The sequence below is a fragment of the Plasmodium yoelii genome (genome assembly GCF_900002385.2).
Source record: "Plasmodium yoelii strain 17X genome assembly, chromosome: 14".
NCBI lineage: Eukaryota > Apicomplexa > Aconoidasida > Haemosporida > Plasmodiidae > Plasmodium > Plasmodium yoelii.
Window position 1 is genome coordinate 945,472 of NC_036186.2, and position 27,348 is coordinate 972,819.

The 27,348-nt window shown below is 21.8% G+C and overlaps 8 protein-coding genes and 3 non-coding genes across 11 annotated transcripts; 7 read left to right on the forward strand and 4 right to left on the reverse strand.

The window, feature by feature from the left end:
* Positions 1–1,319: 1,319 nt before the first annotated feature.
* On the forward strand, positions 1,320–4,955 carry PY17X_1422500 (conserved Plasmodium protein, unknown function; the record flags this gene model as incomplete). Its single annotated transcript, XM_725432.1, has 1 exon — positions 1,320–4,955. The coding sequence occupies one exon, from the start codon at positions 1,320–1,322 to the stop codon at positions 4,953–4,955; it is 3,636 nt and encodes a 1,211-aa protein (XP_730525.1).
* Positions 4,956–6,434: 1,479 nt separating this feature from the next.
* On the forward strand, positions 6,435–10,048 carry PY17X_1422600 (uncharacterized protein; the record flags this gene model as incomplete). Its single annotated transcript, XM_725433.1, has 5 exons — positions 6,435–6,547; positions 6,669–6,747; positions 6,936–7,052; positions 7,205–7,404; positions 7,513–10,048. 5 exons carry the CDS (start codon positions 6,435–6,437, stop codon positions 10,046–10,048), a joined length of 3,045 nt encoding a protein of 1,014 aa, XP_730526.1.
* Positions 10,049–10,688: 640 nt separating this feature from the next.
* On the reverse strand, positions 10,689–11,785 carry PY17X_1422700 (calmodulin, putative; the record flags this gene model as incomplete). The annotated part of the gene is made up of 3 exons (XM_022957510.1): positions 10,689–10,769; positions 10,960–11,491; positions 11,679–11,785. The coding sequence occupies 3 exons, from the start codon at positions 11,783–11,785 to the stop codon at positions 10,689–10,691; spliced, it is 720 nt and encodes a 239-aa protein (XP_022812890.1).
* Positions 11,786–13,464: 1,679 nt separating this feature from the next.
* Positions 13,465–14,565, forward strand: PY17X_1422800 (transcription elongation factor s-II, putative; the record flags this gene model as incomplete). The annotated part of the gene is made up of 1 exon (XM_723941.1): positions 13,465–14,565. One exon carries the CDS (start codon positions 13,465–13,467, stop codon positions 14,563–14,565), a length of 1,101 nt encoding a protein of 366 aa, XP_729034.1.
* A 1,062-nt stretch (positions 14,566–15,627) lies between these two features.
* PY17X_1422900 (uncharacterized protein) lies at positions 15,628–17,025 on the forward strand (the record flags this gene model as incomplete). The annotated part of the gene is made up of 1 exon (XM_723940.1): positions 15,628–17,025. The coding sequence occupies one exon, from the start codon at positions 15,628–15,630 to the stop codon at positions 17,023–17,025; it is 1,398 nt and encodes a 465-aa protein (XP_729033.1).
* A 951-nt stretch (positions 17,026–17,976) lies between these two features.
* PY17X_1423000 lies at positions 17,977–18,048 on the forward strand. The gene has a single exon. It is a non-coding gene; the product is annotated as a tRNA-Asn (tRNA).
* A 790-nt stretch (positions 18,049–18,838) lies between these two features.
* Positions 18,839–18,918, forward strand: PY17X_1423100. Its single transcript has one exon. It is a non-coding gene; the product is annotated as a tRNA-Leu (tRNA).
* A 626-nt stretch (positions 18,919–19,544) lies between these two features.
* PY17X_1423200 lies at positions 19,545–19,626 on the reverse strand. Its single transcript has one exon. It is a non-coding gene; the product is annotated as a tRNA-Ser (tRNA).
* Positions 19,627–19,898: 272 nt separating this feature from the next.
* Positions 19,899–20,867, forward strand: PY17X_1423300 (phosphoglycolate phosphatase, eukaryotic; the record flags this gene model as incomplete). Its single annotated transcript, XM_723939.1, has 1 exon — positions 19,899–20,867. One exon carries the CDS (start codon positions 19,899–19,901, stop codon positions 20,865–20,867), a length of 969 nt encoding a protein of 322 aa, XP_729032.1.
* Positions 20,868–21,109: 242 nt separating this feature from the next.
* Positions 21,110–21,744, reverse strand: PY17X_1423400 (C-Myc-binding protein, putative; the record flags this gene model as incomplete). The annotated part of the gene is made up of 2 exons (XM_723938.1): positions 21,110–21,243; positions 21,573–21,744. 2 exons carry the CDS (start codon positions 21,742–21,744, stop codon positions 21,110–21,112), a joined length of 306 nt encoding a protein of 101 aa, XP_729031.1.
* Positions 21,745–22,519: 775 nt separating this feature from the next.
* Positions 22,520–26,497, reverse strand: PY17X_1423500 (conserved Plasmodium protein, unknown function; the record flags this gene model as incomplete). The annotated part of the gene is made up of 1 exon (XM_723935.2): positions 22,520–26,497. One exon carries the CDS (start codon positions 26,495–26,497, stop codon positions 22,520–22,522), a length of 3,978 nt encoding a protein of 1,325 aa, XP_729028.2.
* Positions 26,498–27,348: the final 851 nt, after the last annotated feature.

The following is a 27,348-nucleotide window of genomic DNA, read 5'->3' on the forward strand; positions in this document are numbered from 1 at the left end:
TTGTTATGAAATACCAAACAGAAAAGACCGAACACATATACACATATATCTATATGAACATATTTATGTTGATTTAATTCGAGAAGATAGAGACAAATTATTAACTACTGTTTCCCACGTAGAAAGGATGTATTATTCTTATTTTGAGAATAGGAAATAAAAAAAATCCTTTTTATTCTCATATACATTAAATATTTATATACCTATACTTGTTGCGCATAAATAACTGCTTCATTATTTCAAGGAATATAGGCATGTGCACATTTATATTTTTCTTTCCAATTTTTTTATGTTAAAGACTTATATGCAAAAAAAACTTATAATAAGATTCTTATGAAAATAAATTGTCAACTTTATAAATTTGTAAACATGTTAACATTTGATAATTTCTCATGCCTATTAATGTCAAATTGTGATTATACAATTATGTATACATACTTATGAGTTATCGAGCTGATCATTAAAGAAACAAGCCATATAATAAATAATACATTTTATTTGTTTATTTATTTACATGTATCCATAAAAATAAGAATTTGCATATTCATTTTTTTTTTTCTGAAATATAAAAATTATTAAAAAAAAATTTTCCTTATTTATTATCATTAATATACCCTTTAATTATTCTTTAAATTGTTTTTATTTACTCTTTAAGTGTAGAGGTAGCAAGGGACGGAAAAAATACTCATTCTTGTTTATATTTTAAAAAATAATTTAATAAAAATGCGTATTTTTATATTATAATTTTCTCATAATTTAACTAAAAAGTAAATATGATTATAATAATATAAATTGTTTAATGAAAACATAAAAATTACGTTTTCTCATTTCATTTTCTTTTTTTATTTCCGATTTTTTGTTTTTTTTTTTCAACTAGGAAAAAAATTTCGAGCATTTTAATATTTTTCTCGATTTTATTATATTATATATATTATATATATATTATAAATATGTTTTTGTTTTTTTTTTCTGTTGAATAGAAAAATTATATTAAAATTCAAAAAAATGTACATGAATATATGACAAATATGAGTATATGTATGTATGATTTTGCATATACAATTATTTATATTTGTTTCTCCTTTTTCTGTACAAATTATATCTACTAAATGCACACATAAACTAATTTAAATGAGAATAAGATATTTATAAAGAAATATATATCACGAGAATAAACATATTTGTGACGATTCGCATTTCTTATTTGTTTTTTATGGCATATACATTGATTATATACTACATGTATCGTTAACATTATTTATTTACTGGCTCGGTGAAAATCCATACATATACATATATGCGAATTAAAGGCTGGGGAAATGAATTTTTTTTCAAATAAACTAAACATTAGGAGTACTAAATCGGAAGTAATTCGGAAACCTCCTGACAAAAATGAAATAAACAGTAACAATGATATTGGTAATATTGGTAATATTGGTGATATTGGTAATACTAATAATGGAAGCAATAGTAACACCCTTTTAGATAATGAAAATGGGAAATATGAAATTAGAAATAGTACAAATGGTTTATATGAAGATAACAATCAAAGTATAAATGGTGACATGGATAAAAAATCAGAAATTTATTATTGTAATAATAATTATGATATGAAATATATGTATATGAATAAAATTAATAACAGTGTTGCATCAGCAAGAAATCATACATCAACACATAGCATAAACTCATCAAGAACTCATTCTATAAATCTTTATAACCCTAAAGCGACGAGAACATCAAATATCCCACGAAATTTTGATGATAAACTACCATACTCACCTTTTTATTCAAATGCCCCCAAAAATATAGAAAATGCATCCATTTCTGATGCAAATGATAGTTGTAAATCACAAGGAAATTCTCAAATAGTAGAACAATCTATAGAATTATTGAAACATTTAATTCATCAAGAAAGTAGGGAACGATATTATTCTGGGAATGATACCAATAAAAAAAATAATATATTGTTTAAATTAGCAGATCAAGTAAAAAAAAATGATGATAAACAAGAAGCAATGTTTGCTGATTATAATAGTAACAGTAGTAATTATTCTATGGATATGTATAAGAAAAAAGTGGATATGCTAAACTTAAAATTTGCTAAATTAAAAAATGAATATGCAAGTTTAAATAATGAAAATGCGGTACTTAAAAAACAGATAAGATATATAAAAGATAATTATAATACTGTGGGCCAAAAAAGTTTAACATCTGCTATTCCAAGAGGGTTACCAAAAGATCCTTTAAAAATGGATGGGAATAATAATATGTATGATTGTGGAAATAAATTAAATAAAAATATGCAAATTAATACCATTGGCAGATCACCATCTATGTATTTATCCGGAAAAAATGAATTTTTTGATAATACAACACGACCAAGTGGAAATATTTTTTGTGATGAATTTAAAGGTAAAGATCCTTTACTAAATAATTATGCCCCCAATAATGTGAATGCAAATAATATTGATGAAAATCAACTGAACAAAATTAAAGATGAAATTCGAAAAGAGTTAAGAAGCCAAATCAGAAGTGAAATAATCAACGAAGTTAGAAATGAAATAACACAACAAGTTACAAATCAATTGGAAAAAAAATATAACGAAGAATTGAATAAGCTAAGAGCGAAATGCCAAAACATAGAAATAAATAATAAACACAATAATACTCAAAATAATCAATTAGATACAATTTTAAATAATTGTAAAAATAAACTTAGTGACGAAATAAATGATACTGTCGATAAGTATAAAATTAATATAGTTAATACTTTTAAAGAATCATTAAAAAATATATTTAATGAAAATGAACATAATCAGGATGATCAAAATAATAATGACAATGTTGATGAAAACAAAAAAATTCAAAATGATAACAGTTTGTTCAATCCGTTTCAATCATTTAATAATAAAATAAATGAATGCATAAATATTATAGAAGATGTAGAGAAATTGCAAAAAAATATGAAAAATAAGCAAAATAAAATAATTAATGAAAAAAATTTATTATTTGATGCTTTGAATAGTATAAATTCGGATATAAATGATATTGACAATATAATGTATAATATCAATGCAAATATTTCCCAAGATAATATTTTCCATCAGGAACAAATTTATCCAGATGACCTTGATTTTTTGAAAGCTTTATCTACTCAAAGTTTTAATACTGATGAAAACGACGCTGAAGTTACAAACGAATTCACATTTCTAAATACACACGAAAGTAACCATAATATACAAGGCGATGAAATTAAGTTCGTTAAATCTGATGAGCAAAATGATTATATTAAGGAAAGTTCAAATAATAATAATAATCTCAATATGGAATCTGGATTATTTTTAAATGATAATATATCACATACAGAAATAAACAAACCACCACTTGAAAATAATATTGATATCATGTTTAATAATTTAACTAAAGATAATATGAATAAAGAAGAAAGTTCAGTACTTGCTCCAAATAATTATTCGGATGGAATAACAAATAAAAATAATAATAATAATATAAATCCAGGGGAATATTTTAAGGATGATATTACAATAAATGATATGAATGTTACCCCAAAAGAAAATAAAATTGAAGGAAATAATAATGGTATTATTACTAATATGAACATTGGAGAAAATAAAATTATAATAGAAGAAACAAATGTGAATTCTATAGGAAATAATTGGAATGATATTTCAGAAGAACCTGAAAAATCAAAAGATAAGAATATATACTTTAATAAAGAGAACACAATTAATAATATTACTAATGATACATCGAATAATAATATTAGTACAAATATTTCTGATGATATAAAACAGAAAGATGAAAATATAACTTCCCCAGTTTCAGAGAAAAGTAAAGATAAGGCAAAAACTAAATGGAAGAGTTTTTTTTCAAAAAAGAAAAAAAATCTAAGCAATAATTTTGATAATAATACTGAATTATGGCCAAATAACGAAAATTATGCAAATAATAACATTTCCAATGTGGATGGAAAAATCGATATTGTCGATCAAGTTAATAACAATAATAACATAGAATTTAATGATGCTCAAAATAATAATACCAATTTAAATATAGTATCTGGTACTATAACTAAAGAAAACAATGACATTGAAACATATCGAAATGATGAATATAATTCTTATAATAGCCCATTTATGGATATTTCAAAAAATGAACAAAATATAAATCACCCAATTCAATTAAACCCACAAAATGATTATAATATTAATAAAAACAATTACATAAATGAAGTTGGAATGCTCAATTATAACAATAATGTACATAATAATCCAAACCAACATATTAATGCTAACCCTGATATGATAAATTTGGGAAACTTTTCTAATACCCCTAATTTAAACGATCATTATAATAATGCTACAAATAACGGTAGTAATTATGGCCCTAATTATACAGATAACACTAATTTATTCCAAAATGATAATTATAATGTATATAATAATAACAATAAACCGCCCACCAAAGCATCCAAAACATGTTCCATTTATGCATATAATGTAAGCTATAATAATGATGATAATAATAATAATAGTAAAACTGGATTTTCAGAAATGAATGATATACATTTAAATAATACAAACCAACCCAATAACATAAATTTTGGTGGTGAATCAAATAGTCCCTATAATTTGTTTTACAACATGGATAATCAACATAATGAAAATAATAACAATACTTTGGCTTACTTTAATGAATATAATAATCAACCAGAAAATATTCCATCACAACAAAATAACTCAAATACTTATAATAATAATATAAACATAAAAAGAATGAGTACTAATGTAGAAAATAAAACTAGAATTCATACTACCAATATTTTTCAAAATAATAGAACAAGCTTATCAACAAAAAGTGAAGTACATTATAACTCATTAAAATCGCAAAAAAATTCGACAAAAAAAAATCTCGAAGATTTATTTGCATAACATAAAGGAATATATTTATATCACTATTTATCGTTGATTTAGTATAACATTTTTGTCTAAATATTTTATATAAAAAAAATTACAGAAAGAATATCTTTGTAGCTTTACAGGATTTTCTTTCATTCCCCTTTCTTTTTTTTGTGTATTGTCTCACTAAAAATAAAATTAAGCAAGCTATGCATATGCTCGCATATATGACAGTTATATAATTATATACAAATTTGTTCCTTTTTGTTTGCTACATTTATAAATAAACTTTTTAATATTTTATAATTTGAATATATTTTACATACACGTTTAAAGTTGTACGCATTTTAGCATAAAATATATTTATGCGCATGTCTTTTCTTATTATCTTCCTATATTTTTATTTATAGCATTTTCATACATTTTCGTTTTTTTATAACATGTATTAAGTTATTTAATGTGTTGACATATATATGTAAAAGATTGAATAATGTTTCATTAGTTTGACTCAAAATATATTTAAATGTGGTGTAAAAATACCTTTTACTATGCTATCATTATTAAAAATATATATCGTAAGTATGCAGATTGGTTAAAAAGGCCAATATTATACTAATATCCATATATATATGTGAAATACCGAAGAGTGTACGTTTGGGTATATGTATCTTATTCAAACTTTTTATTAAATTATAAGAGATATATACACTGTCATAAATCCATTTACTTTGATATTTCAATTTCTAGATATATGTAAAAATTGTTTTTTCTCATTTACTTACAATTTTAGCTGTTTTTTCAAGAAATGGTACAGTATATATATTATTTTGAAATATTTTAAATTCGACAAAAGTTTATGGTAAAAAGTAAAATAAAACTTAAACACAAAAAATTAAGTAAAAAATATAAATATTATTTATAAATAAATAATATTTTTTCTTCATACAAACACGAACTTTCAGTAGTGCATGCGTAATAACAAGTTGTGTGGAAATGGTAGTTGTTTTCATTTTTTTAATACTATTATATTATATATAATATACCATAATGCAATAACAAAAAATATTTTTATTATGCCATTTTTTTTTTTATAAATATAGCATTTAATAATATTGTTTTTTCCGTTTATTGTAATTAAATGGGCATATATAAATGTGGATATATATCTTAATTCATGTATTATGTCAATAATACCTAAGGGAATATTATAGATTTATATTTAGTATAAATTTATATCTTATTATATATCACTATTATTTATATTATTTGATTTATTTACTCATTCCTTTATCATTGATCTTTATATATCCGTTACTTCCTATTTTTTTTAAATTGTTAATTCTTATAATTAAATTCTTTGATTTTACTATTCATTATTACAATAATATTAATAAAAAAACGGCCATAAGACTAATCGTATGTTGTTTTCCAGAATATAAATGTCATAAAATCACCCATATATATATAATTCGAATTATCCTTTTTAATAAAAATGAAATTATTATATACCAAATGAAAATATTTAAAAGCAATAAATCGTTAGAAAGAGTTAATTTTGACAAGATAAATAATGTACAAATATATGGCGAGAATCAAATTCACTGCAATGGGCTCTTTATATCAGGGTATGTACTAATCAGAAAATTTATTTATAAATATATGCGTGTATAACTAAAGGAGAAAAGCATACATAATTAAAAATAGGAAGAGATATAATAATCCTTAATATTATATTTTTTTATATAGGCCCTCATTTCTTGCTGTTACATCATCGTTCCTTATGATGGTAATCCCAGTTGCAATATTTCACGCCTTTACTTCACCAGTAATAATAAATTATTTTAATATAAAAAAAAAATACAATTTGTAAACCTTTAGCACATTTGTTTTTATGATGTTAAAAAAATGATGAGTTGCAAAAAAGATTGGTATATGACTATTGCATTTTTAGTTCTGCATTTACATGTATATATTAATAATATGATTTGCGATATAAATTTTTTTTCTTTATAGTGGCTTTTTAAAAAAGATATTTACCTTGTTACAGTTTTCAACCTATTATTTTTTGTCTTGACAATATATACTTTTTTTAAAACGAGTTTTATGGATCCTGGTATAATACCAAGACAAGTAACATTATAAATAAAAATAAGTACTATATATGTCATATTTTTAATTCGTGTTTTATGCGATTATATTACTCTGCATTTTCAAAAGTCTGAATTCAACAATATGCAAATAATTTTGTACACCTTATTATTTTTTTTTCATAATTAAACCAGAATTCAGTTTTGAATTTATACGACGCAATCATCGATCAGCGAAGAGGGGCACAACCTCCAAAGCAAAAAGAAGTTTTAATTAATGGCGTTTTTTACAAACTCAAATATTGTTATACGTGCAATATATATAGGGGTATAAGAACCGTTCATTGTTCTATTTGTGATAATTGCGTAGAAAAATTTGACCATCATTGCCCTTGGTAATATAACAAATTTAATTTTGCACACATTAATGTTCATATGCATAATATATATATATATTATAATGTAATAAATAATGTGGATAACAATCTTTATATTTTTTTTAGGGTTGGGAATTGTATTGGTGCAAGAAATTATAAATATTTTATTTATTTTATTTTTAATTTGTATATTTTGATATGCATAACATTAGCAGCAAGTATTTATAAATTAACAATATGCATGACTGCCTTATCAAATAAGGGATATAATAGTGAAAAAATTTTTATTCATATATGGAGTTTGGCAACTGATAGTATAATATTAATAATATATACAGTTTTAACATTATGGTTTGTTATTGGATTATTATGCTATCATATATATACGATAGTAACTAATCAAACAACTTATGAACAAATAAAAACTTTTTACCAAAATGATAATCCATTTAATATTGGTGTTTTAAATAATATAAAAGAAATATTGTTTACGAAAGTTAGACCCTCTTACATAAATTTTGAAAATCCAAAATTACAAGTTATTGATCAATATTCTTCTCACAATATTATAACTTATAGTGATAAATCTATATCCATAGATCAAGGAATTGCAAATATTTCTCTTCCAGTTTCTATTGATGATAAAGAGAGTAATATTATAAAAGATGACATAATTGATGATGATATTCATTATGAAATCGAAATGAAAACAGATAGTCAACTTTTAAAAAATCATGATGATGAATTTATTGAGAAAAATAAAAATCTAACAAATAAAAACGCATTTTTATCAACTGAAAGGAAAAGTTTAAAAAGAGTTAAAGAATATAATTCACTTAATTCTCTTGGTATAGATACTGAAAGCAAATCAAATAATTTTAAAAATAAAAGAATATCAAAAAAAAAAACTGAGGATGTGGATAGTCCAAAAATTAACATTATATCTAATAGAGGAATTGGAAAAACTGTACGTTCAAAAGATTACAAAAATAAAATAATAACTAAAATTTCCAAAATTAAATTGATAAAAACTATAAAAAAAAATTTATCAGAAGAATTAAATAATGATATTGAAATTAATAATTATCAAGATAAATGTATCATTGATGTGAATAATAATTTGGGTTCGTTATATATTAAAAATGATGTATCATCAGGAAGTAAAACAAATAATGAAGTATTTAGTGACATTGACAATGAGTTGGATGGAACTTACTATTATTCTTCTCGGGCTAATAATTTAGCAGATATAAATAAAAGGACTAACGAAAAAAAGAAAAAAAAACAAAATAAAAAATATTATATCATTTCAATTAAAAATTGGGAAAAAAATAATACAACCACAAAAATTGTTGAAAATGATAAAGATTATTATAATGATAATAACAATAATGATATATATAATATGAATACACACAAGGAAAAAATGATAGAAACTAATAAAATACATGAAAATATCCATGAATCAAAAAATAATCATTATAATAATATAACTCGTGTAAGGAGAAAAGTAGAATATAAACTTTTATTTAAAAAAAAATTCCCTTTTATTTTAAAGCATAAAAATAAAATACAAACATTCTATATGATAAGAGACCCCAAAACAGAGAATAAATCTATTCATCCATATTCTACTGGAAATATTGAGCATGAAAATCCTAGCGAAATATTATGCATGGATAATATATCCATAGAGGATAATGAAAAAGAATTTAAAAAAATTAATTATTTTAAAAAAAAAAATTATCATAAAATACATCAAAGCAACTATAGTGAAATAAATACTAACAAATTAAAAAATGTTATCAGTGAAAAATATAGCAATTCCGATTTTTTAAATGATATAAATTGTAATAAGTATGATGATACCAACATAAGCAATTGCAATGTCAAGCATGGAAACTTAGGAAAACGCGAAAGCAAAGAAAGTAATAAAAAACTGAACCGAAAAAGGAAGGAAGAAAGTATTATAGATATACGAAAAAATGTTGTATTATGTATTTATAATTACAATACTAAAGGAAATAGTGGTAAACTTCCTGATAAAGAAAAAAAAATTACCAATTTAGAGAAAAAAAATAATTTGGAATGCAAAAATGTTATCTATAATATTCGAGATAAAAAAGAAAAATTAATTACTTTATTAAAATATAAAAGAAAAGGGAAAAAAAAACATGATTCAAAAATATCACTAGCATATCTTTCCCAAATAAATAATATGGATTTTGATAATTTCAGTCAAATTTACAAAAGGAGATATACCAAAATATACCAGTGGAAATGTAAAAAAATACAACAAGAGATTATAAGGAGAAAAAAAATTAAACTTTTGTCAAGATCATCACATAAAAATATACACACATATTATAATAACAATAAATACTTTTTAGAGAATCTTAACAATTTAACTGATTTTCAAATAAATAATAATGAATTGATTAAAAGGTATTACCAACATGATAGTTTATATTCAACTGCAATTAAATACAATCAATTTGATAATGTAAAATTATATAGTTATTTAACACATATGAAAAATGCTCAAAATCGATCAGATATAAAAAAAAAAAGTAAAGCTTCAAAAATTTTCGACTTATTTACAACATTTGCTCTAATAATTAATTGTATAAATATACCATCTAATAATGATAACGAATATTGATTAATATTTTATATTCTTAAATAAACTTTCTATGTTATATATTATTTTCTTTCTATATTTTTATTTTATGATCATTTTATATTTTTTCGGTATTTCGTTATTTTACAATTTATTTTTTCCGTTAGTTTGGCATAATATAAATAGTTTTTCACTGTTTTAATTGGTGTTATTATTTATTAATATGTTTTTTTTATATGATCACTTTTTATGCATATCTGTTTCCGTTTATAATTTTTATAAACCAAAATATTTTTAGTATTATTACACAAATATTAACTTGATTTATTTGTTTTTAATCATACAAAAGTACATATATATGTGTCTAATATGTGCATATTAATTATCTTTTATAATGTTTATTATTAGGATAATTTTAATTTAACGTTTTTTTTTATATATACATTTTTTATTTTAAAATTGGATATATAAAGATAAAATGTGCCCCAAAATATAATAATTAATTTAAATGATAATTAACTAGTTTTGCTTAATTTTTTTATTTCGATTTTCATAAGCAAAAATTTTATATTGAAATATTTCAAATATTTTGAGAATAAAATTATTATTTTAATGCTTTCTTAATTTGTTCTATTTTTTATATCATTAAGAGCAAAAATTGTATAATTGTATAATTATATAATTATATAATTGTGTCTTTGTTTATTAGCTCATTCAGCAGATCGTCATATATTATATAATCAGTTTTATATACCTTTTCTTTCTATTAAAATAAAAAAAAATCGAAATATTATTGTTATATATTTTTGGCTATACATTATGATAAAGACTTTATGGATACCCACCCGTTCTATAATTACGACACTTATGCAAAACTGCATATAAATAATATGCATATAAATGTATGTATATATGTATGTATGAAATTTGCCTCGATTTTAGCCCATGCTTACTGTTTTAAGCCATTCAAAAAACTCATCAAACTCCGAATTACTTAATGGTTCTCCTAAATATTGAAGAATAAATCTTAATTTTTTGATAGATATTTTTCCATCACCTTTTTCATCAAATATTTCAAAAGCATTTAATACCCCCGCTGGTTTTATTTCATTGGTTATATTTGGAATTTGTATAATTCTAAAAAATTCTTTTATACTAAATAAGTTTTTGTCTTCTTCTTCTTTTCTTTTTAATTCTTCTCTTTGTTTTTCTAATTCCATAAAATTGTCATAATTTTTTAAATTGTTTAATAGCTTAGATATGTTACTACTTTCATCATTTTCATTTGTGCCTTTCATTTGGCTATTTGTCATATTATTATCTATCATTTCTTTGTCTTCATTTATTACTATTTCATCTTCTTTCTTTTCATTTGTTTCTATATTACTTGCCTTGATTTTATTATCTTTTAAGATCATCTTTATCTTATCAATTTCTTGTAAAGACACATTATATCCACTACATCTCAACAACTTCCCTAATAATCTTAAATTGAGTTTGGTATTTTTATTATATGTGTGTGTATGTATAGAAGTATGGGTATTTTATATATTTTACATAATTCTATATATATGAATATATGAGATAATCAAAACAATAATAATATTATACACCATTTCATTTTTGGTGTTTCTCATTTTCTTGTGTACATAGGTTAGATATATATTCATACTCAAATTTCAAGAGCCCCCTTTTTTTTTTATCTAAATATTTGAAAGCCTTTATCGTTTTATTTATTTGGTATTCTGTCAAATGAAATGTTTCTCCTTCATATTCCATTTTTTCAAAGTATGCAAGCTCATTATTTTTATATTAGTTTCTAAGTAGTTTATTCATTTACCATATGAAATATGAAAAAAAGGAGATAAAATATATATTTTTATGAAATGAGGGAATTATATGATTTATTTATTAAAATTGCATAAATCAGCAAAAGGATGATGAACTAGCCACCTTTTATTTTATTAATACATTAATCGTACCAAATCATTAGATTTACTATTATATATATTGTTAGTGATCATAGAATGTTTTAGTGTCTATCCACATCAGTTAACATGTGTATATTAACTTTATTTTGTATTTTTCGGTAATATATATATAATCATACCTTACATATTAGTATGGTTTAGGACAATTTGATGAATGAGGTATTTTTTTTCTATTACACATACCTCATTATAGAAAAGTGATTTAAAATTTACAATAATTTTGATAAAATAAAAAAAAAATGAGAAAAAAGCAAAAGATTGAATGACATTATGAAAACTTTTAAATAGTAATCCTCATTCTATTCCACAAAAAAATAGAAAGGTGCATAAAATAAATGTGTAAATAAATGCACAGAAGAAAATAATTCCTTTTATATATGCGGAGAATTGCGGATATTCATTATTTTATTTCATTCATATCTTATTTTCCTATTTCTTATGCCTTTATAACAAATATATTATTTTTATAATATTTTTTTTAATATTTACAATATTACATCATAATAAAAAGAGAAAACTAACAGTTTAAAATCTCCTTTATTTTTTGGACGGTATGTTTTATTCCATATTATAATCATATAATTTTTTTAAAACATATAATTGCAGTTTAGATATAGGACATCATGTGAATTATATTTATTTCAAAAATATATCTTGTACAAAATTTTAAACATAACTTTAAGTCTACTTTCATTATGTGTATCAATTGCAAGCAAAATGTGATTTCATTTTTCACATAATAGTTTGTATGCATATATCTATAGCACAAAAAAAAAAACTAAAATAAATAAAAAAATATAATAAACAAAATAAATAAAATTCATTCCATTTAACTGGTAATAAAAGGTAGTAATAAAATAAAAATACATGCATACACAACACAAACAAATAATAGGTATATTAATAAAAAAAAAAATGAGGAAACGTAATTTCTTCGCTTTTTTTAAAAAGTATATTATTTTTAGAGAATCTATACTATTCAATAATAAAAATGATTTATCGACAAAAAAATTCCTTTCGACAAAAATAAAAAAGATTATAAATTAATGTTTTATTTTTATTTTTAATATATAATTATAATATGTATATTAATTAAAAATATTAAATTTATCAGATTGAAAAGAAAAGGGATGAATATGGAAGCCTATACAAAAATTAGTGAAAAATATTACTTTAATTTTTTAGTAAAACTTTGCATAATAAAATAACATTTTAAAAGAAGATAAGGTAGAAAATATTATTAATATATTTAAGCAATATAAATGCTTATATTATTTGTGAATGAACAACATTAAGACTGAATCTTAAGAAGGAACTTAAAAAAAAAAAAAACAATGAATTCATTTTACAAAAAAAAAATTATAGTAACATACGAAAAATAAAAAGATATGTGTATATATCTACATTGGGTTTATATTATGTAAAGAGCCTTTTTTCTTTTTTTTTATATTTTTACCTTTTGAAAATATGACTGAAACAGATAATATTACAAAAATAAAAAATGTACAAGAACGATTGAAAGAGCACGAAAGCAAGCTCGAATGTGATAATGAAGGGGTTAAAGAAATAGATGATGCTACAATAGAAGTAATTAAAAACGATTTAATTTTGCTAAAGGATGTCGAAATAAATAAAGATATATTAAAACAAACAAAAATTGGTGTAACAGTTAATAAATTTACAAAAATAAATAATGAAAGTATAAAAAATATATCAAAGGAACTTGTAGATAAATGGAAAAACATAGCAATAAAAGAAAAAAACTCAAATAGAAATTCGGAAAATATAAAAAAACGAAAACATAGTGAAACTGAGAATAGCAATAATAATGTTAATGAAAAAGAACCAGAATTAAAGAAAAAAAGTACATCATGCAGCTTGAATAATAATAATTCTACCCATATAAATGAAGACAAAGAAAACAATGGAAAAAATAATACTAAATCTTATGCATATAATAGTAACGAAAATAGAAAAATTAATATAGTAGATATAGAAGAAATACAAAAATGGAATTACAGTGGAAAATATCATCATGATGTTCTTCGTGATAAAGCAAAACAATTTTTATTTAAAGCATTTATTGCAGGGTCTCATGATAACTTACTGCATATAATTGATCAAAATAAATTAGATAATATTATATATAATATAGAAAATGAATTATTTAAAATATTTATTGAAAGAAAAAATTCACAGAAAGAGTACAATATGCAATTAAAATCAATTAAATTTAATTTATCTGATAAAAAAAATCCAAACTTTAACGAAAAAATATACGCAGAATATATTTCGGCTAGGACATTAGCAACTATGAATTCACAGGACATGGCTAGCGATGAAAAAAAAAATGAAAGACAAAAATGTCTACAAGAAAGTTTATTAGCTTGCCAATCTGATTGGGATGTTAAAAACATTCTTTTAAAAAAGGAAAGAAAAGGAGAATTTCAATGCTTTAAATGTAAAGGCTACGATACCGTATATCAACAATTGCAAACACGAAGCAGTGACGAACCGATGACTACCTTTGTAACATGCTTAAAATGTAATAATCGATGGAAATTTTGAGAATCATTTATTGTTTTTTTTCATATTTATGTTTTTAAACAAAAAATTAATTGTAAATTCATATACTTAATTACAAATTATATATACAGTTTTGTGTTTATTACATAATATATATATATATATATATATATAAGAAGCTGTATATATAGAGAGAGAGAGAAATTGTTTGTATATTAATTATTGTTTTTTTATTTTCCTTTTACTTAAATCCATTTCTTATACACTTAAAAGAATATAATGTTTTTCCCCCACGTGTTTAGGGGATGTGGGAATATATATAATATACCTATGTATGTATTTACGCATTTTAGAGCTAGTACATTTTTAGCATTATAAAGAATTAATAATTTAGTTTTTTATTATTTCAAAATAGTATATTTATTTATATATGTATAGAAAATAATTGCATTTTCGTATATTCTCCTTTTCTCCCATTTTTTTTTTTTTTTTTTCACAAAAATATATTGCTATAATATATTGTTTGTTAATATGGCATTTTTTTATTATAGTATATTTTTTTAATCGTATTGCATTCGGAATATATTTCCCCCCTTAACTTCACATAAATTACATTTAATTATGAAGAAAAACTTTATTTTTTAATTTTTTTATAATATAATATTGGCAAATATTTTCACTATATACTAATTATTTGTATATTCACAATTTTTTTTATTTTTTAAAATTGCTGATATAAATCTGATCAAACAAATAAACGAATAAATAAATGGGCAAACAAACAAATAATAGATGGGCAAATAAACAAATAAATAGATGGGCAAGTTGTGATGTGGATGTTTTCCTTTTAAATGCGATTTAAAGATGAATATGAATGAATTATCATATGCATATTTTTTTCAACTTTTTTGATTAGTAAAAAAATATTCGACGTACAAACACAAGGCAAATATTGTATATTACTTAAAAGTACATATATAATGCTCATATAAAACCATTGATTTCATACATTCATTATTAGGGAATACTTATATAATGTTTAACGTACGTAGACAGTTTATCTATAATTAAAAATATAATTAAAAAATAAATGAATAAAATATAATGGGGCATAAAGAAAACGAAAAAAGAAAAAGATCAATAAACAGATCTGATGATGATTCACGTTCTATATCGATATCTTTAGATAAATCAAAAAAAAAAAAAAATATTTCAGCTACATGCACTTCAAAGGAGCGTACCAATGTGGACAAAAGTAGGAAAATAAGAAATAGTATTAACAAACATCGAAATAAAAACAAAAAATGTCGCAGTGTCTCTTCTGATAGAAGTATGACTAGCCATAAAGCCCGAAACAAGGCTAACAAACGATCTAGTAGTGGCGAAAGTAGCGATACAGATAATAGCAAAAGTTCTAGTAGTGGCGAAAGTAGCGACGAAAGTAGTGACGAAAGTAGCGACGAAAGTAGCGACGAAAGTAGTGACGAAAGTAGCGACGAAAGTAGCGACGAAAGTAGTGACGAAAGTAGCGACGAAAGTAGCGACACAGATGGAAACACAAGTTACAGTAATAGGAAAAGTGATAGATCGTCTAGCAATAGTAGTACAAGTAGTAGCGTGTTAGCGAAAAAAAAAATTAAGAATGAAAAGAAAAAAAAAGAAAAAGAAGTAGAAAAGGAAATAAACGATAATAAAAAAGAAAACTATGATGCTCATATTTATGATAGTAAAGAAATGATACGATTAACTATAAACATACTTCAGAATTATAATTTTATAAATAATTTAAAAGTGTTATATAAAAAATTAGATAATAAAAAAAAAATATCGCTTGAAAATATCAAGGATTTAAGATTAAAAAAAAAACTAAGACATTTATTCAGAGCTTGGAAATTAGAAAAAAAAGATGAATTTTATAGAAAACCATCAAGTTTTAAAGAAAACATATATGATATTTTTAGTAGCTTATATTATTATTTTTTATCACAAATCGATATAGAAAAATTGAGATATAATATTAATAAAAGAAAATCTGATTTATTAAAACAAAAAGAGAACAATAATAAAGAAGTTGATAATATAAATGCAAATTATAAATACGGGTATGATATTGATCAAAATAATGACAGTACAAATTATTCCCATATTAATCTTTTCATTGAAGAAGAAAAGGCACAATATATTAATTATATAAATAATCAAAATGAAAAAGTTAAGGGTTTAAGAGAATTACATGAAGAAGGGCATTTTAAAAATAGCAAAGAACAATATAAAAAGTTTTTAGAAAAACATCAAAATGTTGACTTATGGGGAAAAAGTGAACAAGAACAAAAATATCTACTTAATTCGAAACAATCCAATAATGAAAGAAAAATGTTTGATAGAGAAAGAGATCTATGTGCAAATAATTTTATAAAAAAAGATAGCTACAACAAATTAATAAAAAACACAAAGGAACATGTAGATGGAAAGTTTCATAAAACTTCAGATAAAGTAATATAACTTTGTTTTTAAATAAATTATGTTTTCTCTATATATCTTCACCATACACATGTATGATATTTTTTTTTTTTTGTTTTTATAAATTTATCATAACTATTTCACACAGCTTTTATGAATCATAAAAGTTGTTCATAATGTATAAGATTTTTACTTTATTATATATCCATTTAGTTATATATACATATATGTTTATGTTAACTTATGTCTTATTATATACACAATATTGATAATAAAATATTTCTGCAAATTGTTTGTTGTTAAGAAAACTATAATATATTTAAATTAATATTTGATTGCGTTTACACATTTAATTATTTGATAAAATTTAATAGAAACAAATTGGGTGATATCTTATATTCTATGTTAACACTTTAAAATACAACTAATATGGGACGAAAATGCATATAATATTATTTTCCCGTTAAAAATTCCATAAAAAATAATGATGATTTTATTAATTTTCTTACCTATTTTAGTAAAAAATATAAACTAATATAATACTTATAAAAACTAAACGGCTATAAATCGTACTTATTAAATATTTTTCCAAGATATTATTGTATATTCATAAAATATTAATTAAAATATATTGTCATTTTTTTAAATATTTAAAAAAAATATATTACCTCAAATTTAAATTATACAAATAAATATATATTATATTTTTATAGAGAATGATAAAAATTATAAAAAATTGTTAACAAATAAAATTTATAATTGTTAAAAGTACTATAATAATTATAATATAAATATAATAAAAATTGTTATTATTATTATTATGATTATATATGCAGTTAATATATATGAATATAACTTTTCTATCACATTTGTGACGCGAAATAAATTAGCTATAATATATTAAATATAAAAATATGCGCTTTCTGAATTATTTATACTATTTTTCATTTAAAAAAATGAATCATATACGCTCGAAAAGCTCATATTAATGTATCCGAGATAGTATAGTGGCCAGTATTTCCGCCTGTCACGCGGAAGACCCGGGTTCAATTCCCGGTCTCGGAGTTTATCATAAAGATAATTTTTTTTTATACATTTTGCTTTTTAAAAAAAAATATACTGTATTACCATAATTTTTATTATAAACATAATAAATTAATTTTTTTTTATCCTTATAATATATGCATATATTAATATTTGTATTTTATCATAATTTATATACAAAATATTAAACATATTTAAGGACAACCTTTTAATAGTTCAGAATATACAAAAAGCTATTTAATTATTATTTAATGTTTTCTTATTATAATATATATTATCAGTTTAATGTTGTTTCGATATGAGTTTGAATTGTATATTTAATATTGATTTATATTCACACACATATATGGGCATTGAAATAGCTTATTAAAGAATAAATATTGGGAAACTATACAACCATGTTTTGATGTTGTAATATTTTTATAGGAAAAAGTAAAAGGGTGTTATCATAAGTTATATATTTCTCAAAAGCTTTATTATAATTTGAATATAATTCCCATTTATTTTAAATTTGTTGACTGAAAACTTTTTTTTATGAATAATAAATATTCTTTTAATAAAGGAGGTTATATTAATTAGAACATCATAACTATTAATCATATATCATTATTTTAACCACTATAAATAATTACATCATTTTTTTTCGAAAAAAACACCATAATTTGATTAAAATAAAATATTAATTAAAATTTTAAAATTATATATTTATAATTTTTATGTTCAAATTATATAAAAATATTAGTAATAAAATGGTTTTAAAACATAGGAAAACAATTTAATACATATTAAATTTTTCAAACAAATATAAAATGACAGAATGGCCGAGTGGTCTAAGGCGCAACGTTAAGGCCGTTGTCCGAAAGGGCGTGGGTTCGAACCCCACTTCTGTCAAACTTTTTTTAAAAACAAAAAAATAACTTTTTAATTTTGTGTATACAAAAATATAACAATATTTTTTTTTATTTTTTTTTTTTCGTGATAAGGTTTCAAAAAATATACTTTCATGGATCTTAAATATGCCGCCTTTTGTATATAATAATGCGCTTGAACTTTAGAGAACCATACATATATAATATATATATACTATATACGTATTGAGTATTACGGCATTACGCACGCAATTACTATTTATATTAATATCGTTTTTTTTTTTAATAAAAAAATATTTTTGTGCTTTGCTGAAAAATACCATTTTTAGGGTAGACAAAATGTTATGCTTAAATTTTTTTTTCAATATTCTAAGCTAAATTTATCAAAAATAATATATTATTTAATTTAATTCATTACACAGTAGAATATATTATATTATTTTATAATGTAATTACATAGTTTAAAAATAAATATAGCAAGCATTTATACTATAAAGGCATACTAAAATATTTTTTTTTTTAAAATGACACGAATTTGCTAAGTACTTATTTATTACATAATATATCATTAATTTTTTTATAATAATTATGAAAAAAAAATAAATAATAAATTCATTTTTTTTATTATATTTATTATTGAAAAAAATTCGACAACGGCAGGAATCGAACCTGCGCGGGCAGAACCCATTGGATTAGCAGTCCAACCCCTTAACCACTCGGGCACGTTATCTCAATGGAGTTAATATTATTATTTTTATTTATTCAATATATTTTTTTTTTGTGAAATATATAAATACTAACGAAAATATATAGAGAATAATTTTATAATGTGTTATATTAATTATAGGATTTATTTTTTTATTTAAAAAAAAAAAAAAAAAGTGTATTTAATATAAATTAAATATTCATTTTTTTATATTAAATTATATATAAAGAAAAATAATATATTACATATTTATATCTTATTTTAAAATAATAATATTTTGAAAAAAAAAAGAAAAAATGTCATTAATCGTTTCTGAAGCTAGCCAAAACAATTATTTAAAAGATGCCCAAAATAGCTATAACAGTTTTATGAAAGAATGGAAAATCGAAAAAAAAGTAAATGTAAAAGACCTTTATCAAAATTTTGAAGTTTTTTTTTTTGATTGTGATGGGGTTTTATGGAGAGGGGATACAGTTATTAATGGAGCAATAGAAGTAATTAACAAGCTAATTAGTGATAATAAACAAGTTTATTTTATTACAAATAATTCTACTAAATCTAGAGAAACGTTATTAGGAAAGTTTCATAAATTAGGGTTTACTTGTATTAAAAAGGAAAATATTATTTGCACATCTTATGCAATTGCTAAATATTTTCATAGCAAAGAAGAATATAAATCTAGAAAAAAAAAAATTTATGTAATTGGAGAAAAAGGGATATGTGATGAATTAGATGCTTTAAACCTTGATTGGTTAGGCAGTTATAAAGATAATGATAAAAAAGTTATTATAAAAGATGAAGGTGAAATACAAATAGATAATAATATTGGAGCTGTTGTTGTTGCAATTGATTTTAATATTAATTATTATAAAATTCAATATGCCCAACTTTGTATAAATGTATTAGATGCAGAATTTATTGTATCTAATAAAGATCCGCTTGCAAATTTTACATCAAAACAACAATGGGCTGGTACGGGATCAATTGTTGCTTCTATTGAACAAGTATCTTTTAAAAAACCTAAAGTATTAGGAAAACCAAACTTATTTATGATTGAACCCATATTAAAAAATCTTAACATTGATTTATCAAAAGTTGTTATGATAGGCGATAGATTAGATACAGATATATTTTTTGCTCAAAACTGCAAAATAAAATCTATACTTGTTTCTACTGGAGTTACCGATGCGAATGTGTTTTTAAATCATAATAATTTAAATATTAAACCTGATTATTTTATGACGTCTATTTTGGAGTTTTTATAAATGATGCACATAAAATGTGGATATATATATTATATATTTCAGTGTTTAATGTATTTAGCCACGTTTCAGAAAAAAAAAGTGTCTACATTTTTATATACACGCATATATATATATAAAGAGAAAAAGAGAATGCATATGTATACGCATTTTGTTTTTAGATATATGCATATTTCCATTTTAATAAGCAATTTGTATTGGTATTTTTGCATTAGTATTATCTCTATATCACCGATACTAATATTTTAAGCTTCTGATGCTTCATTATCGCTAATTAATTTTTTTAATGTATTATTTAGTTCTTCGAATTTTTTTGTTAAGTTTTTATTTTCTTCTCTAAGAAATGAATTTTCTTTTTTTAATTCGTCTAACGAAATATCTATAAATTAATATTGATTAAAAAAAACATGTGCATAAATATGTTGAGTGTATCAAACACAATTGACCATCATGAGTAAAAATTCCGCACAAAAATCCGCACAAAAATCCGCACAAAAATCTGCACAAAAATCTGCACAAAAATCTGCACAAAAATCTGCACAAAAATCTCACAAAAATTATAATTAAAGTTCTTAATACTATTTTAAAAGAATCATCAAATCGAAAATAAGCATACGAATTAGAAAAGGATATTCTCAACAGTTAGCTAATATATCACAAAAAAAATAAACTAAAAAATGCAAAATAATGAATAAAATTAATAATAACCTTCATCTGTGTTCCCCCAATTCTTACGTATATATTCGATTGCATCTGCAGGTTTTTCCTTTTCCTCAAACAATTTCATCAAAACTCGACTTATGTGGTTTATTATATCATGTTCCTCTAAATAGCTAATGAATTCATTTTTTTCGTTTGTTTTATTTTCATTTGTTTGCATTTCTATATTTTATTTGGGGTTTAAATATACAAAAATGGTGACAAAACGCAATAATACGCTTATTTATTTTTTATTTAATTTATGAACGAATAAGCAAATAAATAAAACGTTACAAATATAGCTAATTATTTTTTCTTATATTTTCGAATAGTAAAACTTTTCTTTATTTTTCTTATTATCACTATATTTTGAGCAGGTCTATATTTTTATGCATTATTATGTAAACATATAATTATTCAAACTCTTTTAATATTTATCATAAATTTTAGCAGACAGGAGAAATCATGTATAATATATATAGACAGGCCAATGATGCTTTAAAAATTTCAAACATAAATTATAAAAATAATATGACAAAAATACACATAATTTTTTTTTTAGACAAAATTAGACACGCAAAAATTTTTTACATAACAAGTTTTTTTGAATTTTTTATTAAGATTTATCAATTCATACAAAAAATATAAAATAATAAAATTATTATTTATATAAATAATTACATAATTTAAGTAAACATTTCTCAGTTTTATATTCGTATTAAATCCACATAAGTATGTGTATGTATATATTAAGTGTACGTATATAGATTTCATCATTATGTAACTACTTATTACTATATATAAAAATGATATATATTTTATTCCAATAATATGAATATAATAGTTATTGCTTTATAATTTAAATTTCATATAATTTTATTTTGTTTTTCGCTAAATTTCATATAATTTTTATTTTGTTTTCGTCACATTATATCACCATTTTTGTTGCCCGCTTATCACTTTGGAATTTCGTCTGAATCCATAGGATGCCAACAAGAACCTAATATTTGATCATTTGTGTTATATTCCTTCGGTTTTACATCGGAATTTATTTCATTAAATATTTTAATTCTTGATGATCTTCTGACAACATGGGAAAGCAGTGTAATAACTCTTTTCATATTTTTTTCAGTAAGTTTAATATTTTTTTTATTCATATAAAAGGATGCAGTTACATTAGTAATTTCTATATGATCTAATTTAAGAGACTCTATTATAAATTTTAGATTATGATCTTTTATATTTCCATTAATAAAATGAAAAATTACTAATATCCATTCTTCAATTGGATGAGCTCTTATAATTGTTAAATTTATTGTTTCTAGAATTAGAAATGCTTCTATAAAATTGACTGTTTTAATTTTATAAATATCCATTAATTTTAATATAAATTTTAATAAATTTTCAAAAATATCCTTATCTTCTTTCGTTTTTTTTTGAATGTGTTCTATTAAAAAGATAGCGAATCCTGATGCACATTTATGCTCATCAATTTTTTGGTGTTTTTCATTTATTAATGTTATTGCATCCATTTTATATAATATATTTTCTTTTTTAGCTGATTTTATTTTTGTAAATTGAACTTTAGACAATTTCTTATTTTCATTTACATTATCATTTTTGTTAATACTATTTTTATTTTTTTTTTCGAATACTTTTTCTTTTTTTATTTTTTTGTTTTTTTCGATTTTCACATTATTATCTTTTATATTATCACATACCTGAATATTTTGGTCTCTATTTTTGATACTTGTTTTAATAAGCAATTTTTCATCCTCTGTATGATTGTTATTATAATCTATTTTTTTCTCACTTATATAAGTTTCATTTTTTTTATTCTTGACAATATTTTTGGTTTCCTTTCGTTTTTCATTGTCTAATAGTATATTTTTTTCGTCTTTTTTTAATTTATATGTTCTTTCATAATTTTTCATATTCCTTTTTTTTCCAGATATTCCTTTTTGATCACCATTTGTATTGTTATTATCATAATTGTTATTATCATAATTGTTATGATCGTAATTGTTATTATCATAATCGTTATTATCATAATCGTTATTATCATAATCGTTATCCACAATTGTTCCAAATTCATTTATTTGTTTTTCTTCATCATATAGATGTATCTCGTTAATTGTGCCCGTGTTGCTTTCACATGTTTCTCCGTCGTTTTCTTCAGTTATTTTTTTCATTGAATTTCTATTAAAATTTTTTAACTTATATTCAGTTTTCGATCTGCTCATATATTTGGGGATTAGATTTTTATTTTTTGTGTTTCTAATACGAGAACTCATTTTCTTCATTCCATTTTCACATTTATCATTTTGGATTATATTATTTGTTTCTTTTTTTTTATTTGAAGTGTGCGAAATTTCTTTATTTTCAGTACGGCAATCAGTATTATCATCAGTCAAAAAATAAATATCATAACCATTTTCACATCTTTTTGTAACATTTTTTTGTTTTCCTTCTACAGAACCAATTGAATTTAGTGGTATATTAAACTTCTTTTTCGATCTAATATCTCTATTCATTTTTACAGATTTCATATTTTGACATATCTTGGTATTTATTCTCTCTATTTCACCATTGTTGCATGTTTTAATACTAATATTGTCATCATTTATTTTATGAAGCATTTCTATATTTTTACAATTTATATCTTCTGCATATTTTGAGGAATCAACATTTTTCTCACCCTGAGACAAAATTCCATCATCATTGAAAATATGTTTACTTCTTAATAGTTTCGTATTTTTATTTAAAACCGGTTTATTTTGTAAATTTTTATTTTTTTTCTTCTCCTTATCTTTTCCTTTTTTTATTTGATTTTCGGAAGTAATATCACTTGTATTAATACTTATATCATCATTCTCAACAATTAATTGTCTTTCCCGATCTTTTATATTTTTATATTTTATTTTTTTTTTCATATTATTGCATAAACTATTTGAACCATCCTCTTTATTAATATCCATATTAGTATTCCCCTCCTCATTATCCATATAAAATGATATATTTCTATTACAATTTTCTGTATTCGATATATTGGTTCGATTTCTAACTATCGAATCATCATAATTTTGTGGTTCTGGTAAATATTCAAGGGCATTATTTTTTTTATAAATCAATTTTATTTCATTTTCCTCTTCCCCTTTTTTATTACTCCTATGAGAATAGGGATAGATATTAAATTTATTTGCATACAAATCCTCAAATTTATCTGTATTATTTTCTTTTACATATTTTTCATCTATATATTGTTCATTGGATGTATTATAAATAATATTTTTTTTATTATTACTAAGATTTTTATTATATTTTATAAAATTTTGTTCCCATCCTAATGAATAATCATTTTCAATTCCTTCACTTTTATTCATATCACAATAATTTGTATCAAAATGGTATGCCTTATCTAAATCGCAGTTTTCACATTTATCAATAATATTTGTTTCTACATATTTGATCCCATTTTTATCATTTTCATAAGTAGATGATAAAATTTCATCATAATTTTTTTCTATATTATTTATCTGTCTATTATTTGACATACTTTTATTAAAATGATCAAACATATTTTTATAAGTTTTAAAAATTGGATTATTATTTTCTTCATGAAATTTTTTCAATTTATTAGAAGGAATCATATTATCAATTTGTTCTATTTTCTGTTTAAAATATATTTGTTCTTTTTCTTTTTCAGTCATAGGGGAATTATTTTCAATAGATTTTTCTGTGATACTACTAAAACTTTTTATAACCCCATTCTTGACAAATTTATCTTTTTGAATAATTCCATTTTGATAATGCATTACTAATTTGCTTTCCATTCCATTTATTTCTTCTTTATTTTTTATATACGATATTTCACTTCTTAAAATTGTATTATTATGTTTTTTTCCTATGTCTAGAATCATATTTTCGGTTTTATTTTTTTCAGAAATAGTATATCCATTATCATATAAAATTAACCCTTCATTAGTAATAGCATTTTTTTTTTCAGTATTACATAATATATCATTGTTTCTAAAATATTTTTTCATATCTTCCCTAGTATAAATATCTGAAGCGTTGCTATTCATATTTATAGAATTTGTATTTTCCTTCAAATGTGAGTCAAATATATTTTCTCTTATGTTTTGATTTCTATAAGATCGTTCATATTCATTTATAATTAAAGGATTTTTATTAACATGACAAGAAAATGGTGAAAAGTTTTGTACACCCTTATCGAAAATATAAGGATAAATATGCATCATTTCATTATGTGTGGATATGCTATTATTAATTGCATCATTTTGTTCACCATGTTTATATTTTTCTATATTAATATTTTTTTCATTTGAATAATCATTAGGAATGGTCTTTAATTTAAAATTTACTAAATTTGTATATGGGGTTTCATTTCCTTGTTTGTGTGTATATAAAGTATTGCATTCGTTTTGTTTGTTTTTCCATTTTTCATTTTTTGATAAATTATTGTTATAACATATATCTGTTTCTATTTCATTTGAGTTATCTTCTTTTCTATTCAAGCCACTTTTCACACCCAGATTTTGGTCTCTACTAATATTATCTCTATTTTTACATATATCACTAGCACTATATTTTAATAAGCTGATATCAGATATTCTTTTATTTAACAAATATATTTTATCTTTATTTGTTGAATTTATTATTACTTCACTACTATTTTCAATTTCATAATTATTTTTAATTTTTTTTTTTTTCGAGGTAGATATATCATGAATATCCGGGTTTAATTTTGAAATATTTCTTTTGTTTTTGTTTTCACATTTTGTATCGTTATTGTTTAAATTTTTATTATTATTGCAACAATATGCATATACAAAGCAACATAGACTACATGTCAAAGATGCTAATATTCCTTGAACGGTAAACAAAAACACCGATGTATGGTTATATGCCATTTAGTTCTGAACATATATAATACATATTAAAAAATATGGACAATTATCAAGCTAAAAACAAATAAATATTTAAAAAATTAATAATATGATAACAATTTAATTTTAAAACAATTTACCACCTTTTTAACAAAAATAATTAGACAATAAGACAAATATATAAAAATTTCAATTAACAAAACAAACGATAGATTAATACAGGCTGTAATATATATAAATATTCTATATATATAAATATTCTCTATATATAAATGTTCTATATATATAAATATTCTCTATATATAAATGTTCTATATATATAAATATTCTCTATATATAAATGTTCTATATATATAAATATTCTCTATATATAAATGTTCTATATATATAAATATTCTCTATATATAAATGTTCTATATATATAAGATTGTTTATTGTTTATTTTTTGTTTTTTATTTTTAGCATGTATAATTTTTATTAGTTTTTACATATCATTAATTTTATATACATTCCCTTAAACCATTAATGTCTAAAAAAAGTGATTAAGCGAGTTTTTATATTTTATAGCTATAACTATGGCATACAAATGAATAAATATGAACATATACATATATATACTTAATTTATTAGCAATGTACATACATTATCTATATTTCAACGTTTATTTTGTGCTATTTTGTATTTGTACTATTTTGTAAAAAGAAAATCGAAAATTTGAATGGAGAATTGTTTCAAAATGCATACAAAGATTAAAACTAATTTTTAAAAATAAAACAATTTTTTTTGTACACACTAAATATCATATTATTTTTTTTAACAGTTTGTGGGGATATTTATTTTTCTCTATAAAATTTTATGCATTTAAGTTATATGCA